The sequence below is a fragment of the Cervus elaphus genome, chromosome 7, assembly GCF_910594005.1.
Source record: "Cervus elaphus chromosome 7, mCerEla1.1, whole genome shotgun sequence".
Lineage (NCBI taxonomy): Eukaryota > Metazoa > Chordata > Mammalia > Artiodactyla > Cervidae > Cervus > Cervus elaphus.
The window spans coordinates 41197711-41217018 of record NC_057821.1 but is presented as its reverse complement, the minus strand read 5'-3'; the positions used below and the strand labels follow the sequence as shown (position 1 = coordinate 41217018).

At 47.1% G+C, this 19308-nt stretch overlaps 1 protein-coding gene across 3 annotated transcripts in view; it reads left to right on the top strand.

Annotated features, from left to right (window-relative positions):
• The window catches only part of GMPR (guanosine monophosphate reductase), a 57896-nt gene extending 39402 nt beyond the window's left edge, over positions 1–18494 (top strand). For 2 of the 3 annotated variants that reach the window (XM_043908483.1, XM_043908484.1), the window contains 3 exons: positions 8885–8927; positions 11491–11650; positions 18000–18494. In XM_043908483.1, coding sequence (XP_043764418.1) covers positions 8885–8927; positions 11491–11650; positions 18000–18180 — 384 coding nt within the window. In that variant the 3' untranslated portion in view covers positions 18181–18494. Of the gene's footprint in view, positions 1–8884; positions 8928–10274; positions 11459–11490; positions 11651–17999 lie in introns of those variants that run through there. The other variant, XM_043908485.1, reaches the window with a different exon arrangement.
• The last annotated feature ends 814 nt before the right edge of the window (positions 18495–19308 follow it).

Genomic DNA, 19308 nt, shown 5'->3' with positions numbered 1-19308 from the left:
TGAAATGAACATTGGGGTGCATGTATCTTTTTGAGTTATGGTTTTCTCTGGTATGTGTCCAGGAATGGGATTGCTGGATCATATGGTAGCTCTATTTTTAGATTTTTGAGGAATTCCCATACTGTTCTCCATAGTGCATATATCAATTTACATTCCCTCAATCCTGGTGAATGAGACTGTTCATAGTTTGGCCCCTAGAGCACCATATGTAATTAGTCATAATTCTCCACTCACCATCAAGAGTCTTAAATAACAATTTAGACCTTATATATATTCCTTCAATGACCACCATTTCTAAATTTGTAGAGGTCAAATTAATGAAGTGTTACTATGGACTTACTCTGAGATCCCATACTTGTGTCTTTCCGGAAATTTTACACTTGCTTAGTTTACAGGATTTTGCAGGGGGAGCAGGGGTGGAGGCTGTGTTTGCACCACAAGTCACTCTGAAAATCAACTGGGGATCTCCTTACCCAGCACTCTCTAATTTATAGCTTATGTCATCTGTTCTCTAAGTGTGTGCCCAGACCAGCAGTACCAGTATCAGCTGAGAACTTGTGAGAAGTCCTCAGGCCTCATCTCAGACCTAGTGAATGAGAAGCCCTGAAGGTGAAATTAACAAGCCCTCCGAGGTCTGTAATCTGGGTCTGTTCTCAAGCTTGAGAGACACTGGCTTCTAGAGTCAGGCTCAGCACACACAGGCTGGGTCCATGTGCCAGAGCCATCTTTTGACACCCACAAAACAGTTTCTCTGAGTTTGTCAGGGACGGTGACAGCCCAGGCTGGTGGTCCTGATGCTCTGAGGTTCTTATTTTTCCATGGGTGGCCAGAGCTTTCCTAGATAGGGCTAGAAGTTCAATTTGTAACCAGCAGAGACCCTGTGAAGTTCACAGACTTACATGGGTTCTGCATCCCTGACTTCAGCTCATTCCTCTGATCAGCTAAGTATCTTGTGGTTCAGAGCAGCTGTTTTTCTTGCTGTCCATTTGTCTAATGGAGTTTCACAGACAGGTTTCCCCCACTTGCCAAGAGACCTAAACCCAGTGGAAACCTGTCAGTTGTTTGGATCCTGCCTCTTTGTCCGGCTTCCTTCCAGCTGCCTCATACTCTCATTGCTGAATTTGCACATCTTTGCTACTGCAGTTCAGAAGGAAGCTGTCAGGGGGTTGGCCACACCCAAGAGGCTGGACTTGAACTGAGTTTGTATTTATTGTGATCCATGTGGGCTTCTGAGAGGCAGAGGGCTAAGAAATCCAAGACACCCCCTGGGATAGGTGAAGAGTAAGGTGTGACCAGTTCATTTTGTCTTTCATGTACTGGGGACGTGACGCAAAGGAGAGCATTTTAAAGGTAGAAACAGCTTTCGAGGTCATGATGGCTGTCAGGTATTGAACATCTGTCTTCTGGGCACGGTATACCATAACCTCTAATCCCTGGAACCGTCTAGGTATGAGGTAGCTATTATCTTCTTTGGACAGGTGTGTTAGTCAGGGTTCTCCAGAGAAACAGAACCAGTAGGGGGTGTGTGTGTGTGTGTGTGTGTGTGTGTGTGTGTGTGTGTGTGTGTGTGTGTGTGTGTGTGTGTGTGTGTGTGTGTGTGTGCGCATATATGAGTTTAGATAGAAGTAGATTTATTATAAGGAAATAAATTGGTTCACGTGACGATAGGACTGAAAAAAATCGCAAGATCTGTAGGGTGAGTTGGCAAGCTGACTGTGTGGTTCCAGTCTTGAGTTCCAAGAGCATTTTAAAGGTAGAAACAGCTTTCGAGGTCATGATGGCTGTCAGGTATTGAACATCTGTCTTCTGGGCACGGTATACCATAACCTCTAATCCCTGGAACCGTCTAGGTATGAGGTAGCTATTATCTTCTTTGGACAGGTGTGTTAGTCAGGGTTCTCCAGAGAAACAGAACCAGTAGGGGGGTGTGTGTGTGTGTGTGTGTGTGTGTGTGTGTGTGTGTGTGTGTGTGTGTGTGTGTGTGTGTGTGTGTGTGTGTGTGTGTGTGTGTGTGTGTGTGTGTGTGTATGTGTGCGCATATATGAGTTTAGATAGAAGTAGATTTATTATAAGGAAATAAATTGGTTCACTTGACGATAGGACTGAAAAAAATCGCAAGATCTGTAGGGTGAGTTGGCAAGCTGACTGTGTGGTTCCAGTCTTGAGTTCCAAGACCTGAGAACCAGGGAGAGCCGTGTTTCTGCGGGAGTCAGTGGAACAACTCTAAGGCAGTCATTGAGGAAGAATCCTCTCCCTTGGGAAAGTCTCATCCTTTCCATGCCATTCAAGCCTTCAGATGATTAGGTGAGGCCCACCCACATGAGGGCGAGCAGTCTGCTTTACTGATTTGCATATTAATCTCATCCACAAAGGGCTTCCCAGGTGGTGCCGGTGGTAAAGAATCTGCCTGCCAGTGTAAGAGACATGGGTTCAATCCCTGGGTTGGGAAGATTCCCCTGGCGAAGGGCATGGCAATCCACTCCAGTATTCTTAACATGGAGAACCCCATGGACAGAGGAGCCTGGTAGGCTACAGTCCATAGGATTGCCAAGAGTTGGGACACGGCTGAAGCGACTTAGCATGCACACACTCTTATCCCCAAAACACCCTCTCAGAAACACCCAGGACAATTTTTGGCCAAATGCCACTCCACAGCCCAGTCAAGTTGACATGTAACATCATCACACCTGGTGAGGAGACTTTAGCCTGGAGACCGTAGTGATTTGCTCAGCATCACACTGCTGGTGGAGGGCAGAGCCAGCTCTGAGACCGAGGCCTGTTCACCTCCTGTGCTCCACGCCTTCCCTGGATCACCCTCATTTAGGAGATGTGGAGACTCGGAGGGTGAGGGCTCGCTGAAGTTAACAAGAATGCAGGGTTGGCCCAGCATTCCCGGTCCGCCCCTTTCCGACCCCAGTGCTTTGGGGGAAGCTTCAGCTTAATCTGTGCTTATGGCTCGGCCTTTCCCCTCAGGGCTCCGAAGCCTGTGTTCCAGTGAAGAGATCAGAGTCAGGACCGGGTGAACCCTGAGGAAGGTGAGGGATTTGAACAACCAGATGAGTTCACTGTCCATACCCAAAATAGTTTGGACTCTGTAGTGCTTCCCAGGACCTAAAAAAAAAAGTCCTGTGATGAGGTTGGCTGGAATCACTGTTGTCTCTCTACTCAGGGCCAAAATTTTAACCATTGTATTTGATAAAGACCTACAGAGCAGGCTTCTCCAGTTTGAGGAGAGAATGATAGAGGTGGGGCTGATTCAGAGTAACCCCCAACCCCTGGCTCATCTCCACCCAGTCAGTAGGGCTCTCGTCCACTCCCTGACCCTCCACAGAGAGGCATCCACTGATCCGCAGATTTCTTATTTTGTTGATTTAATGCATTAGCTTAGGAATGGTTAGTTTAGGAATGGTCAGACCATTATCTGAAAAGATCTAAACAAAGTCATTCAAAAAATTTAATTTTTTTGAGGCTTGAAAAATCCCTCAACCAAATACGTTTAGCCTAGTAAAAGAAATAAAAAGGAAATAAAGACAACGAGAAATGCCATCTTTAAAAAAAAACTTATTAAAGCATAGTTGATCTACAGTGTGTTAATTTCTGCTGGACTGCAAAGTGATTCAGTTACACACACATATATATACTTTTCCATTATGATGTATTGCAGGATATTGAATACGGTTCCCTGTGCTATACAGTAGGACACTGTTGTTTACCCATTTTACATATAATAGTTAGCATCTGCTAATCCCAAACTTCCATTCTCTCCTCCCTTCAACCCCTCCCTCTTGGCAAGCACAAGACGTCTGGTTCTCTATGTCTGTGAACCTGTTTCTGTTTTGTAGATAAGGTCGTTTGTGCCATATTTTAGATTCCATATATAAATGATACTGTATTTGTCTTTTAAAAGAATAACCTGTTTCGGGCTGTCCTGGGTCTTTGTTGCTGCGCGGGCTTTTCTCTAGCTGTGGCAAGCAGGGGCCACTCTGTAGCTGCGGCGTGCAGACGGCTCATTGCGGTGACTTCTCTTGTAGGGCGTGGGCTCCAGGGTGCGCAGGCTCAGTAGCTGCGGCTCCCGGGCTCTAGAGCGCAGGCGCAGTACTTGTGGTGCACGGACGGGCTTAGTTGCTCCACAGCGTGTGGGATCTTCCTGGATCCAGGATTGTACCCGTGCCCCTGCACTGGCAGATGGATTCTTTCCCGCTAAGCCACCAGGGAAGCCCCTGTCTTTCTCTTTTTGACTTGCTTCATTTGGTATGATAATCTGTAGGTCCATTCATGTTGCTGCAAATGGCATGATTTCATTCTTTTTAAGGCTGCGTAATATTCCTCTGTGTGTGTGCGTGTGTGTAGAGAGAGCTTTATCCATTCATATGTCAAAGGACAGTTTAGGTTGTTTCCATGTCTTGGGTATTGCGACTGGTGCTGCTGTGAACATAGAGGTGTGTGTTTCTTTTCAAATTAGAGTGTGGTCTGGATAGATGCCCAGGAGTGGGACCAGCTGGATCACATGGCAACTCTATTTTTAGTTTTTTGAGGAACCTCCATGCTCCATACTCTTCCATAGTGGCTGCACCAATTTACATTCCCACCAACAGTGTAGCAGAGTTCTTTTCTTCACACCCTCTCTATCATTTGCCATTTGTAGACTTTTTAATGATGTCCATTCTGCCTGGTGCGAGGGGTACCTCATTGTAATTTTGATTGCATTTCTCTAGTAACTAGAGATGATGAGCATCTTTTCATGTCCCTATTGACCATCAGTATGTCTTCTTTGGAGAAATGTCTATTTAGGCCTTTTGCCCATTTTTTGATGGGATTGTTTGTTTGTTTTTGAGTTGTATGAACTGTTTGTATATTTAGAAAATTAAGCTCTTGTCAGTTGTATCATTTGCAAATATTTTCTCCCAGTCCATAGGTTGTCTTTTTGTTATGATTATGGTTTCCTTTGCTGTGCAAAAGCTTAAAAGCTTGATTAGGTCCCATTTCTCTATTTTTGCTTCTATAGAAATGCCATCTTAAGATAACCACTGCTAATGTTTTGATATGTATGCTTCTAGACATTTTTAGAGTTTCCTCTTAACTAGGGTTCTAATCTCATTCATCCATTATTATAGCTGTGTGACCTTGAACAAGTCACTCCACCTTTCTGAGCCTCCCTCTTTGTTTTTCCCCACCTACAAAATATCAGCCTCTGGTACTTGTGGTGTTTGAATAGAAAAATGAAATTTGTAAGAACCCCCTTGTTCATAGTTGGTGCTTGATTTAGTCCCCTCTGTCCACTGCATGCTTGTTTTCACTGCCTCTTCTTTTAGGGCTGGGCAGGTATTTTTAAGAAGAGGTCATGCTGACAGTTCACAGATCGAATCACCACTCATGTCATGTGATACCCTTTCTACTTAAATACTTCAACACTCTTGGAAAACAAGTAACCCTTGAAATATTTGCATGTTGTTTTTTTTCCCTGCAAGTGTGTGTGTTCATGTATGAAAGTAAATGCATGTCTCTGCCTCCTGAGAACATGAAGGATGCTTTGACCCTCCTTTGGAGCTTACCTGTAAATGTAGTTGCGGGCAGACTCCTTTGCCCTAAGGCGTCATGTGATGTTGGGTTGCACTGGGTTAAACTGTAGTCCTGCCTTTTGGCTGTGCATTGCCTATTTCATAAATCGCACCCTGGCACAGTGAGTAGACGAGGTGCTATGTATGGTTTCCTCTCCAAAGCACATCATGAAGTCCTGTTAACTGTGGACATCTTGACATCTGTGTACATCCTGGGAGGAGAAGAGCTTGTTCTCTGGGGGTCCCTAGAGTGCAGGCTTTCTGAGTCAGGCCTCATCACTGACCACACAGGTGTGACATTTGCAGAAGCCTGCATGAGCAGTCACAAACTATTCACAAGTGAATTAAGACTTAAGAATACGCTTTTGTGTGTGTGTGGGCAGGTGTGTGCACATCTTTTAAGTCAGACCCTACTAGGGACCTTTTTATTGGAAGCATGAGTTTATTTAACGTTCTTTTTTTCTGGCCATACTGTATGGCATATGGGCTATTAGTTCCCCACCCAGGGATCAAACCCATGGCTTGGGAGTCTTGACCATTAGACTGCCAAGGCCAGTCCCTGTTTATTCTTTTGAGGTTATAAATTTGAAACCCTACTGTGGAGAACTGGTTTTGATAGAAAGATAAAGCAATTTAAAAATAATTGGCAAGTCAAGTGAAGGGCATAGAGGGGTTGCACCTTTGAAAGAGAAAGTTAAAAAAAAAATAAAAAGAAAGTAAAAATATGCGGGAAATTTGAAGCACCGGCCGGACACACGGCTGTGTATGTGACTGTATTCACATGAAGGGCTATGGCCACATCCCTTTTATGAAGAGCCTGCCTCTGAAATAAATCCTTGCTTGTGACTCCATGGTCCTCTGGGGTCAGGAAAGCCAGACATGAGTGATGCACTTGATGGAGGAGGTAATTGCAGTCAGTAAATATATCATAAAAACAAGAAATTGAATCCCCACCCCTGCCTTTTGATCAGAATTGCAATGAAGCAGTGTTTGAGATTCAACCAGTCCATCCTAAAGGAAATCAGTCCTGAATATTCATTGGAAGGACTGATGCTAAAGCTGAAACTTCAATACTTTGGCCACCTGATACAAATAACTGACTCATTTGAAAAGACCTTGATGTTGGGAAAGATTGAAGGCAGGAGGAGAAGGGGACGACGGAGGATGAGATTGTTGGGTGGCATCACCAATGCGATGAACATGAGTTTGAGTAGGCTCTGGGAGCTGGCGATGGACAGGAGGCCTGGCGTGCTGCAGTCCATGAGGCTGCAAAGAGCTGGACACAACTGAGCAACTGAACTGAGTGTTTGAGGTCTAGCTCCTGGAAGGACAGGCTTAAAAGCAGATCGGAAAAGGAGGACTGAGTCACAGGGACCCACGTCCTCAGTTAGAGACGCTGTTTGTAAAGTTATTCCTCTCAGTTCCACGGAGATGCCCTCCACCTTCCTGCCATCACCACATGGGTAGCTCGGGTGGCCTGGGTCTTCTGCATCCTTCCCAAAGTGTGTCCCCTCTCCTGGGGACAGGCACTTCCCTCCAAGACCGGCCCTGGGCTCTGTCACGTTGCATCTGAGCACTGACCTGGATTCCCAGGGCCGTTGCTTCTCTGCCTTTCTCTGTTGGGTGGGCGGCTACCCCAGGCCACGTGGCTGGCCTTTTCCTCCTCGGACCTCACACAGGCCACACTGCCAACAGCAGGTAGCAGCCTGGTTATTCTGTGCCTCTCGGGCTTGTAAGCAAACCCAGTAGGTCCTTGTCCTGTGGTTTTGTACTGGGTCCCTGGTGTTGGAACATAATCCCCACAGCCAGACTGTGCTGGCAGCCCACGGTGATGGGCACTGAACCAGTGCAGGGCGCTCTGTGGGTCACGTGGGTGTCGGGAGCCTATGTTTGACTTGAAGGAAACTGGGGACCTTACAAGAAAGTGACCAGGAGACACAAGGCTTGAAATATAAAAGAGCAAATTCAGTGTCCTTTGTGGCTCATAAAATACTTGTGCTTTTGTGCTAAATAAATTTCACTTCATGCCGGGCAGCGGGGAGAGGTGATGACTGAATGATAGTTACATGGGGGATGGCCAGTGGCCAGGCATGTTTTACAGGGCCTGGTGGAGATGAGGTCCAGCCCCCCGATCCTGCCTGCTCAGTGGTTCCTGCATCCTAAGTGGAGTACTGATGCCCGGTGGGGGAGCGGGGGTCTACTGGCCTGAAACATGACTGACGGGGCCTGGGAATGGCAGGTGCAGTGGTGAGGGTATTAGCACAAGTTGGAGTGCCTGATGCAGAAAGGCCAAACAAACTGAAACATTGGAGTTTGGAGCAGAGAAAGGTTAATTGCAGGGCCATGCAAAGAGACAGTGGCTCATGCCCTTAAAAAACCCTAAGCTCCTGGGAGAGTTTTGGCAAAGCACCTTTAAAAAGCCAGCTTGGGGTGTGGGGGGCGGAGATTGCAGGGTCACGTGATCAGCTTGTGCACAATTATCTGATTGGTTGATGGTGAGGGAACAGGGTGATGTCACAGGGGTTTATGTTATCAGTCCTTAGGTTCCAGGAGGCCTGGGGCTGTGTGCTCATGGTCATCAGATATTAATAGAGTAGTTAACATCTTCTGTTTGGTGGTGGGTTTTCATATCTGCAAAGCAACTCAACTGTGCATCAAATAGGGACTTCTTTGGTGGCTCAGATAGTAAAAGATCTGCCTGCAATGTAAGGGACCTGGGGTCAATCCCTGGGTCAGGAGATCCCCTGGAGAAGGGAATGGCAGCCCACTCCAATATTCTTGCCTGGAGAATTCCATGGCCAAGAGGAGCCTGGCAGGCTACAGTTCCCGGGGTCACAAAGAGTTGGACACGACTGAGCAACTAACACTTTCACTTTTCACTTTCATATCTGCAAAGCAACTCAGGAACTGTGCATCAAATGCTATTATCTAGGTACTTCAGAGAGGAGCTTGAGCAGACAACACAGGGGAAGGCCTGTCTCCCAGGAAGGGCCCCATGGGGTCCTGCTGGGTTGCAGTTCCTCTCTTTTTTTCTGATACTCCTCAGTCTTGAGGAGAACAAGTTTTTGAACAAGAAAAGGAATAAAAGTTCAGAGAAGGAGGTTAATCATAAACTTGACAGAGGTACCAGCATGGTCCGGCTTCCTTACAAGAGAAGTGTTGGGCCTGGGCTCTGCTGGTTGTGTGCTTGTCTGCAGGTGAGGTGGATGGAGGGGGCTAGGCCAGCAGATACCATCTCATTCCCCCCGGCGGAGGTGGGGGGGTGCGGGGAATGGCCTGGCCCAGCTCCCACTGACCTCCTCTCTTTGCTCTTCCCCTTTTTGAAGGACGGAGGCTGCACATGTCCAGGAGATGTCGCCAAAGCCTTTGGTAAGAGGCCGTGGAAGGGAGGGAGCGTGCAGGGAGTGGGGAGCTCCCTGCGGGGGTGCCGGAGGGAGGGGGCAGACACATTGGGAGAGGATCGGGGCCAATCCTGAGTTTCCTCTCCCTGGATCTCAGCCTCTGATTGGCCCACATCCTGGCATCGTTTGGTTCTATCTGATGGCAGAGAAGGCTCAGGGGACTCAATGGAAGAGGACTGTACCAGGTCTGATGCCCCCCAAAACTTCAGCGAGCGGGTGTTTGGAGCCTAACCTGGGGTTAATATCCCCAGGGAGGGACTGAAATCCCAGCCGCAGTTTCACAAGCCAGATGCTGAGGAGCCTGTTTCCCACTAGGGGGCAGCAGCGTCGGGCTGCGGTCTGGTGGGGCTGGACCACGAGGCCTGGCTGGCCAGGTGTTTTCTTAGGAAGGCACTGGGTCATCTAGCGTCTCTGCGGGCTGTGCCCGTGCCCGCCACTGAACCTTTGCCAACTGCGGTCCACAGCTGTGAGGTGTACCAGCCGGAGGCAGCCACTCCCTCCTTTCCTGATGCCAGGACCGGGTTTGCTGCTGGTTTATTTTTTCTTTTTCGCTGGAGGGAACTTTTCTGCCTTGGGCATCCCTCAGGGATGCCGCCGGCCCCTCCTCTGACCTGTAAGCGGTGACATCCCCTCCTGTCCTTTATCGCTGTTTCAGTTTGGCCTGTAGAACGTCTTAAGTTCATTTTTTTAAATTATTTTTTCTAAATATTAAGATAATTCTAAATTTTTAGAATTTCATCTAAATATTTAGGTAATTCTAAACTATCTAAAATGGTGTTTTTTTAAATTGTTTTTTCGAACGCTGCTCATGACAGTACAGGGCAGTGTTCTTAGCAGCTAGGTTTTGTAGCAACCCTGGAGAACGTGCAGGGGCCGGAGGCCCCCAGAGGCGAGGTAAGGGTCCCGCACTCGGGGGCGGAGTCGGGATTCCTGCTCCCCTGCTCCACTGGTCTGTTCATTCGCCTCTTATAATAAGGATCACAGCAGCCAAGGACGTTTCTCCTGTGGGGTTTTCAGCTGCAGGGACTGAACACTGAGGGGTGTTCTGTCTCGGGCTCCCTTCTAACAGTGCATACGGACACCCTGTGCAGAGTGGTCTCTGGACTCAGGCTCTGAAGGTGTGCCCGCACCCCCCACCCCCATTCCAGGAAATGTAGCCATGCCTTCGGACGGAGAGGGACCACTTTGGGAAAAAATGCTGGTTGGGAAAGGACACAGGAGCATTCAGAAAGGGACGTGATTGGAAGCCTGAGTGGTGGTCATCAGGAGGCCTGACCGGACACCAGTTGTCCCTGCCCCCTTATCATCCTGGCAGGGGGACCGAGGAGCCGGCATTTGTGTTGGGGACCCTGCAGGGAAGCCGTCGACGCTTTCTGCCAAGTCGAGAGGCCCTGTGTCTTGCTTGCCTGATTGCCAGGCCCAGGGTCCAGCCCTGCAGAGTCGGCCTTCCGAGATGCTGGACAGAAAGGCCTGGAACACCTGATGCACACCTCGAAGTCCTCTTACAGATATTTAAGCGACCAGCTGGAAGCAGTCAAGGCCACTTTTTAGGGGAGTCTGTGCTTGCTGCTTCTGATCCTTCATCCTGGTTGTGTAACACTTCTGTACCCTGATATCCTCCAATTCTGAATGTAAACCCTCAGTAGGACTGGTCAGGATGGCGAACGGTGACTATTTCTATTTCTTCCATGTATGCCTTCTACTTTCCTGACAACTAGTCACGCCACCTCTGCCGTGTGCTGTGATAAATACTGAGGACAGAGCAGTGAGCCAGCCCTGGTCCTACCGCTCCTGGTTTGGATCCAACATAACCTCCAAAGGCAGCTGCAACACCCCAGTCTCCTCTGTACCTGTCCTGGAAGTTTCATGTCATTCGGTGATTTATATGGGGTGGTGTTTACTCTGGAAGTCAAATGTTTATCACAACAGAGGTGTGAGTCGAGTTTTACAGGGTATATCTATAGATAGATGTGTGTATATGTGTTTGATGTACACAGACATACATGTGTTTACACACAAATGCACACACATATACATATATGTACGTACGGATTTCTCTCCTTCATGCCCAAGCTCTTGGGGAGGAAGTTCTGTCTGTTCTGAGGTCCCTTTACGTCTATACAGAGTGTGAGTGTGCTGAGACCTTCATGTAGACCAGATGCCCAATGGGGACATGGCAGAGGACTTATTGCATTAAGTATGAGATTGGAAAACACGCTGAGGTGCTGCTCACTTCTAATGTTCCTCTGATTTTAACAGAGTTAGACCTGTGGACGTTGGTCATAGGAAGTCAACAATAACCATTAAGGATTTCCCAGTGTACTAGTCACCAAGCTTCAGTAGGCTGTGTTGCTCAGAATGTCTGGTGCCTGTCTGCCTTTAACTTTTTTTCCTGAGTGGGGAAGTTGGGCTTTTTCTCGCTATAACCAGGAGGAGAGAGAGGGAATTGGTAGTACTTGCATCTTTCTGGAGCTGACTTTTCCCTGACCCTTTTCTCTGCTGCTTCTTTTTGTCCCCACTTTGGGGTGCAGGAGCTGGAGCAGATTTTGTCATGCTGGGAGGAATGTTTTCGGGCCATACTGAGTGTGCCGGAGAGGTGATCGAGAGGAACGGACAGAAGCTCAAGCTGTTCTATGGGATGAGCTCAGAGACGGCAATGAAGAAACACTCAGGAGGGGTCGCGGAGTATAGGTATGTGGGGGTGGGATGGGGAGTGGGTACAGCACCATCACTGGTGAGGTTACATTCCCTTGATTCTTATAGAAGTGGGATGGAAGTAGGTCTCAAAGAGTGCAAGTTTGTTTATATTATTGTGGCTTCCCTTGTAGCTCAGCTGGTAAAGAGTCCACCTGCAGTGCAGGAGACCCTGGTTTGATTCCTGGATTGGGAAGATCCCCTAGAGAAGGGATAGGCTACCCACTCCAGGATTCTTTTTTTTTTTTTTTTTTTTTTAATAATGTGCTTGTTCTTTATTAATATAGTCTCCAGGATTCTTAAACTACCCTTGTGGCCTCAGCTGGTAAAGAATCCACCTGCAATGTGGGAGACCTGGGGGATGGAAGTAGGTCTCAAAGAATACAAGTCTTTTTATATTATGGTACCATGGGAAAGGCCTGGGAAACATTTTTAAAATTAAGATATTTAATTAAATAACTGTATGGCTTACATTTTTTTAATTGAGGTATAGTTGATTTACAACATTGTTAGTTTCAGGTGTATGGCAAAGTGATTCATTTGTACATACGTATACATTTTTTTTCAGATTCTTTTTCCTTATAGGTTACTGCAAAATATTGAGTAGCGTTCCCTCTGCTATACAGTAGGTCCTTCTTGGTTATCTACTGTAAACATAGCAGTGTGTACATGTCAATGCCAGACTCTGAGTCTGTCCCCCCATCTTCCTTCCTGGTAACCGTAAGTTTATTCATAAATTCATTTGTATAATTCTTTTCAGATTGTGCATAGAAGCCGTATCATATGATATTTGTCTTTCTCTGACTCCTTAGTAGGTCTATCTATGTTGCTACAAATGGCATTATTTCATTTTTAATGGCTGAGTAATATTCCACTGTGTACATGTTATATATGTACCACATATTCTTTACCCATTTATCTGTTAATGGACATTTAGGATGCTTCCATGTCCTGCCTATTGTAAACAGAGCTGCAGTGAACACAGGGGTACATGTATCCTTTAGAACCATGTTTTTCCCCAGATATATGTCCAGGAGTGGGGCTAGAGCATATGGTAGCTCTATGTTTAGTTTCCTAAGGAGTCTCCTTACTGTTTCCGTAGCAGGTGTACCAGTTTACATTCCCACCAACAGTGTAGGAGGGTTCTCTTTTCTCCACACCCCTTCTAGCATTTACTCTTTGTAGACTTTTTGATCATGGCCATTATGACTGATGTGAGGTGCTCTCTAATATTGAGCCACAAGAGCTATTTGTACATTTTGGAGAATTGTAATCCCTTGCTAGTTGCCATCATTTGCAAATAATTTCTTCCATTCTGTGGGTTGTCTTTTCATTTTGATTATGGTTTCCCTTGCTATGCAAAAACTTTTTTGAGTTTAATTAGGTCTCATTTATTTTTATTCCTGTTGCTCTAGGTGATGGATCAAAAGATACTGTTGTGATTTATGTCAAAGAGTTTTACCTATGTTTTCCTCTGAGTTTCATACTATCAGGTCTTATATTTAGGTCTTAAATCCATTTTGAGTTTCTTTTTGTGTATTATGTTAAAGAATGTTCTGGTTTGTTTTTTTTTTTTACATTTTGCTGTCCAGTTTTCCCAGCCCCATTTATTGAAGAGGCTGTCTTTTCTCCATTTAGAGTCTTGCCTCCTTTGTCATAGATTAATTGACCATAGGTGTGTGGATTTATTTCTGAGCTTGCTGTCCTGTTCCATTTGCCTACATTTGTTTTTGTGCCAGTACCATATTGTTTAGATAACTGTAGCTTTGTATATAGTATAGTCTGAAGTCAGGGGGCCTGGTTCCTCCAGCTTCACTTTTCTTTCTCAAGATCACTTTGGCTATTTGGAATCTTTTGTGTCTCCATACAAATTGTAAGAATTTTTTTTGTTGTTCTGTGAAAAATGCCATTGCTAATTTGATAGAGATTGCATTGAATGTGGAGATTGCATTGGGTAGTATAATCATTTTGACAATATTGATTCTTCCAATCCAAGAACGTGGTTTCTTTCCATGTATTTATGTCATCTTTGATTAGAAAACCCATCTTGGCCTCTTTCAAAACAGCCATAATTTTTATCCAACTAGCATTGGCAGTGTTTGGGCTCAAGTTGGAAGTGGAATTAGGGGTATGTGTGAGTAGTTATGACTCTTGTTCAGCCAGCCCTGGAGGGGACCAGCTAGGCTTCCAGGGGGTTAGGCCGGAATGTCCCAGTCTTGTCCTGAGAGAACACCTGTGGAGCCTGGCATGAGTCAGGTGGAAGGATGGGTCTCCCACTGCATGTGAGATGGGGTGGGTGAGACCCCCCCTCACAGAGGTCAGACCTTTTGGGAAGAATGCCCTGTGTTACCTGCAGCAGCTCCCATAGGACTTGCCCTTGCCTACAGGCTTGGACAGTTGACACAGGCAGCATTTGTAGGCATTTAATCGTATCAGTCTGCAGAAGGGATGCTCACGTCTGCTTATCTGTTCCACTTCCGTTTTAATTGTATGTACGTGTGTTTGGAGAACGTTGTGGCAGAATTTACCCACCACCTCACCCTGCTCCGTAGAGTCTGCCATTGCTTCTCATCAGAGTTGGCAGTGATGACAAGCCGCGCCACGTGACAGGACAGGAGCTCCTGAATCCTTAGAAGGATGGGAATTCTAGCCGCCTGCCATGGGCCGATACCCTCCATTTCCTACCACTTATTCCACACCCAAAAGCTTTCATGAGAATGTGGGGTTTGGATGCATTATGTAAGGTCTGAGGCAAGCTCAAGGTACACAATTCAGTCACTGAGATATATCAGGTGGGCAGGCTGGTGGGAGGGGTGGGGTCCCCCCCCACCAGAGCTGTGTTCCTCAGGTACTGGTAGTCTAACTCCACTCCTCTTTCTCTGCAGTCTTTTTCTCTTTTGAGGGGAATCTCAATAAGGAAAAGACGTTGTAGTTATGGGGACAGTGGGGTGGAAACGAGGAGCCGGGGGCTACATTCATACCTTCATCCTGGAAGCTGCAGACAGTTTAGGACGAGAGGGACACCCTGTCCCATGCAGCCTCCAAAGGCCTCTTTCTCCTGTGTGATGACTGGTGGAGGAGGCCAGACAGTGTTGGTGGAGAGAGAGAAAGGGGTTTACTGCCTCCCCTTCGACCTGAACCTCTGCCAAGCGGCTTAGTGCTTTACTAGGACCGTTGTTCAAGAGCCTGTGCCTTCTCCCATGTGCTGGTCTGGGAGAGGAGCCATTGGGATTGCGTGACAGCCAGATGCTTTGCCTGGAGGACTTTTTTTGCCCTCTAGCCACTGCATCTGTTTTGGGTTTCTAAGAAAAGCAGGTAGGGAAGGCTGGTCCAGGCTAGAGCATGAACAGAAACCAAGGAGCTGAACAAAAAACCATCTTCTGTGATTCCAGCAGGGTTTAGACAAAACAGATTCAGGAGTAAATTTTGAAGACTCAGTTCTGGAAGTAGATTCAATCAAATCTTAGACACAGAAGGAAAGTGCTGAAGGAGTGAGAAGCGTAATCAAGAGGCAGCGTGAGCCCTCTAGGCTGCATCTGTGTTGTGTCTTTGCATCCCCCGCCCCCCATCATCTGATCTCCTCCTAAGACTGGTTCTCCTACTTTGACATTGTATTTAATTAAGGCAGAGTTATTTATGCTTTGCTAGTTCCTTCCCAGTCATTACCCACTTAGTTCTCACGCTGTCCTTGGGAGACACATCAAAGCCCTTCATTTTACAGATGAGAAGACTTGGGCGTCAATGATAAATGACTTGCAAAAGGTATCATCGCCACTTAGAGAAGAAGTGATGCTGTGGATCTGGAGGGTGTCTGTAAGCCTGGAGAGGCCATGGAGATGTTTATTGAAAGATGAAATGGTCATCATTTCTGGCACATTATGCACATGTTGGTCTGTGGTCACAGAATACAGCAGTATCAGTCATCTTGGATGTGACCAGTGACCGGCTTCATGAACTCAGTGCTGTAAGCTAGCCACTAGGCCAGCCCTTGGTCTGGTCGATGGTTTGTGTTTTTGTTTTTTTTTTCCCTTAGTTTTTATTGGACTATAGTTGTTTGTTTACAATGTTGTGTTTCTGCTTTGCAGATAAGTTCCTTCTACCATTTTTCTAGATTCCACATATATGTTATTACATATTTGTTTTTCTCTGACTTGACTTCACTCTGTATGGCTGTCTCTAGGTCTGTCCATGTTTTTGCATGTACAATTTCATTCCTTTTTATGGCTGAGTAATATTCCATTTTGTATATGTACCACATCAGTAGCTACTCCTCTGTTGATGGACATTTAGATTGCTTCCATGTCTGGGCTGTTGTAAATAGTGCTGCAGTAAACACTGAGGTGCATGTATCTTTTTGAATTAAGGTTTTTCTGGTATATGCCCAGGAGTGGGACTGCTGGGTCATAGGGTAGCTCTATGTTTAGTTTTTTAAGGAAACTCCATACTGTTCTCCTTTACCCGAGGAAAGGTCTTTGCCTCAGGTAGGTTTATTCCAAGGTATTTTCATTTTTTGTTGCAATGGTAAAATGGTATCGTTTCCTTAATTTCTCTTTCTGATCTTTCATTGTTAGTGTATAGAAATGCAAGAGATTTCTGTGCATTAATTTTGTATTTTGCAGCTTTGCCAAGTTCATTGATTAACACCAGTAGTTTTTTGGTGGCCTCTTTAGGATTTTCTATGTTAGCATCATGTCATCTGCAGTTTTACATCTTCTTTTCCAGTTTGGATTCCTTTTATTCTCTGATTGCAGAGGCTAGGACTTTGAAAACTATGTTAATTAACAGTGGTGAGAGTGGACATCCTTGTCTTGTTCTGGTCAGTGGTTTAAATTGCTAGATATTACCTGAGGGTAGTCTTCCATGTGTAGATTTCAATGCACAAGAGTTAATACCCTTTTGAAACTCTAGGTAATGACTTTTTGATCAAGAGATGCTGGTTTTTCATGTGAAGAGACCAGCTAAAGTTCCAGTATTTGGTAAATTGTCTGGGCTTCCCTCATAGCTCAGTTGGTAAAGAATCCGCCTGCAATGCAAGAGATCCTGGTTTGATTCCCGGGTTCGGGAAGATACACTGGAGAAGGGATGGGCTGCCCTCTCCAGTATTCTTGGCCTTCCCTGGTGGCTCTGCTGGTAGAGAATCTGCCCACAATGTGGGAGACCTGGGTTGGGAAGATCCCCTGGCGAAGGGAACGGCTACCCACTCCAGTATTCTGGCCTGGAGAATTCCATGAACCGTATAGTCCATGGGGTGGCAAAGAGTCAGACACGACTGAGCGACTTTCACTAGAATTTCCAGGTTTCCTGACCCTTGGATGGGGGCTCGAGTTTTGCGTGGACTGGAGATTCCCTTCTTGTAATGCCCCTTCTAACGCAAGTCTAGATGGTATCTTTAAAACCTGCAGTAAGGGGGTGTGACACGGAATCTGGCAGTGTTGCTTAGTGGCCTTAGGACGAGTGGGACAAGGACTCAGCAGGACAGTTAGATGTGGTTTAACGTTTGTGCCATGAGCCAGACCTGAATTTCTGAGCATCACCCAGAAAACATGAAGGATGCTTACCAATGCCTTGGGTGCTGAGGAGGTCATTAGTTCTGCTCTGGGTCCACCTTGCAGAGGCCCCACACCACACCTAGGCATGGTGATTTGTGCAGACATGCAGGAAGGTAAGCCGAGGGGTGCTCAACAAAGGCCGTGCGAGTGGAGACACTGACCTCACTGGTGGAGGTTTCCATGTAACCTCGCAGTGCCCACTTGTCCATTTTCTCTGTCCCTTCTTCCTCTCTCTGTCATCTCCTGTGAAGATGCTCTGTCTGATGCTGATTGGAGGGCTGGCAGGGGTGTGGGGGAAGGGGACACTCTGGGCTTGTTCTGTTATTGGTTAGGGCGGGCCAGCAGGAGAGGCCGTGCCGGGAGGTCTGTTCCCCTACCCCGTCGGTATTCTGGACTCTGGGTCAGCTGGAGGCCCATGTACGGATTAGTGGAGGATGGAAAGGTGGGGCTGGTTTCTGATGGAAGGATTGGTGTACTTGCAGGAGGTGGTGAGGTGCTGGCCGGGTCTGCGACTCTTCTAGGAGTTGCTGATGGAGACTTTGTGTTCCCGGCACTCTGGGCAGTCAGCAGCCAGGCTGTGCGTCTTGGGTGGGAGGAGTGTGTCCACCCGAGATGCTGGCCTGACCCGCGTGGCGTGTGCAGCAAGGCCGAGGTCCTCCCAGCGTGGGTCAGATCAGAGGGTGGCATGCAGCCGCCCGAGTGCCTTGGGGCCGGTTCAAGTGCCAAAGCTGGGGATCCTGGCTGGGTAGTTCAGGGAAGAGAATCAGACTGAAACAAACACCTCCTTTTTCTTCCAGAGCCTCTGAGGGCAAGACTGTGGAAGTGCCTTACAAAGGGGACGTCAAGAACACTGTTCTGGATATTCTCGGGGGACTGAGGTCTACCTGCACCTACGTGGGGGCTGCCAAACTCAAAGAGCTCAGCCGGAGAGCCACATTCATCCGAGTGACCCAGCAACACAACACCGTGTTCAGCTAACCCCAAGGACGAGGACGAGGCCACCTCCGGCCAGCGAAGGCGTCCACACACGCCTGCTTTTCCATCTCCTCGTGTTAGGGCAGAGGTTCCAGCAGGCCCTGGGGTGTGGGGGCTGCTCCCTCTTCTCCTCCCGTCACCTGGAGGCCACAGGACTCCCCTAGGTCGAGGGGCCCAGAAGTCAGGCACTCAGAGGGTTAGCGGTTGGAGCTTACCTGCCCGGAATGTGTAACCTCATTGTTGAAACTAATATTCACGCCTTTTTTTTTTTTTTTTTTTAAAGAAAATGGTTTCACTTTAATATAATGCTACGAAGACTTGCTTGCGTGCTGGAGTTTGCATTTACAGGACCAAGTTGTTGGGGGAGCTGGGGGTTTTCTGCTTCCTTCCCACGATTGGCTCTTGGTGGTCAAGGTACCTGGGTGGGAAAGGCAGAGGGGCAGGGGGAGGGGGCCGCAACCAGAGGAACCAGCACCCCCTCCATCCAGCTCACAGATACTGCAGATGAGAGCAATCAACTGGACAGGTGAACTTGGCTTCCTGCAGGTGTCCCCACGGTGCGGGGACACACTTCCGCCACATCTCTTACACATGCCTTTGGGGACGGTCCTCTGTCACTGTGCTCATGCTGTTTCTAGTCTTGTCCTGGGTTTTCGTTTGGTTCATTTTCCTCCATCTCTCCCCTCTCCTCCTCTCTCTCAAAGAGATAACATATTATTTTGAAGAAGTTCCAGGGGATCGTTCAAGGTTATCCACTAAAAAGTTGAGATGAGTCCCACTGAAAAGCAGCTGAAGCCTTGACATTGGTTTAGAATCGGAGATAGAAGCGTCCCCTCGTCACAGCGATGAATACTCTCCAGGAGGGACCGTGGGCGCTGCTGTCTAAGGGTCCATTCATTCATTGATGACATTTGTACTTTCTTGGAGAAAAGACTCACGGCCTTGGTGGGAGTCCCACCCCAGTGCACTGTGACACTTGTCTAAACAGTGAACCCTCGTGCCTTAATGACGACCGGCTACTTCTTTTGAAGCATTACTTAAGTATTAGGATTGGGAAGTGTATGCAGCCCAGGATGTTTTACTTTATTTCCTTTTAAATGAGGCTAAAGAAGCAGATACAGGAGTTAATTT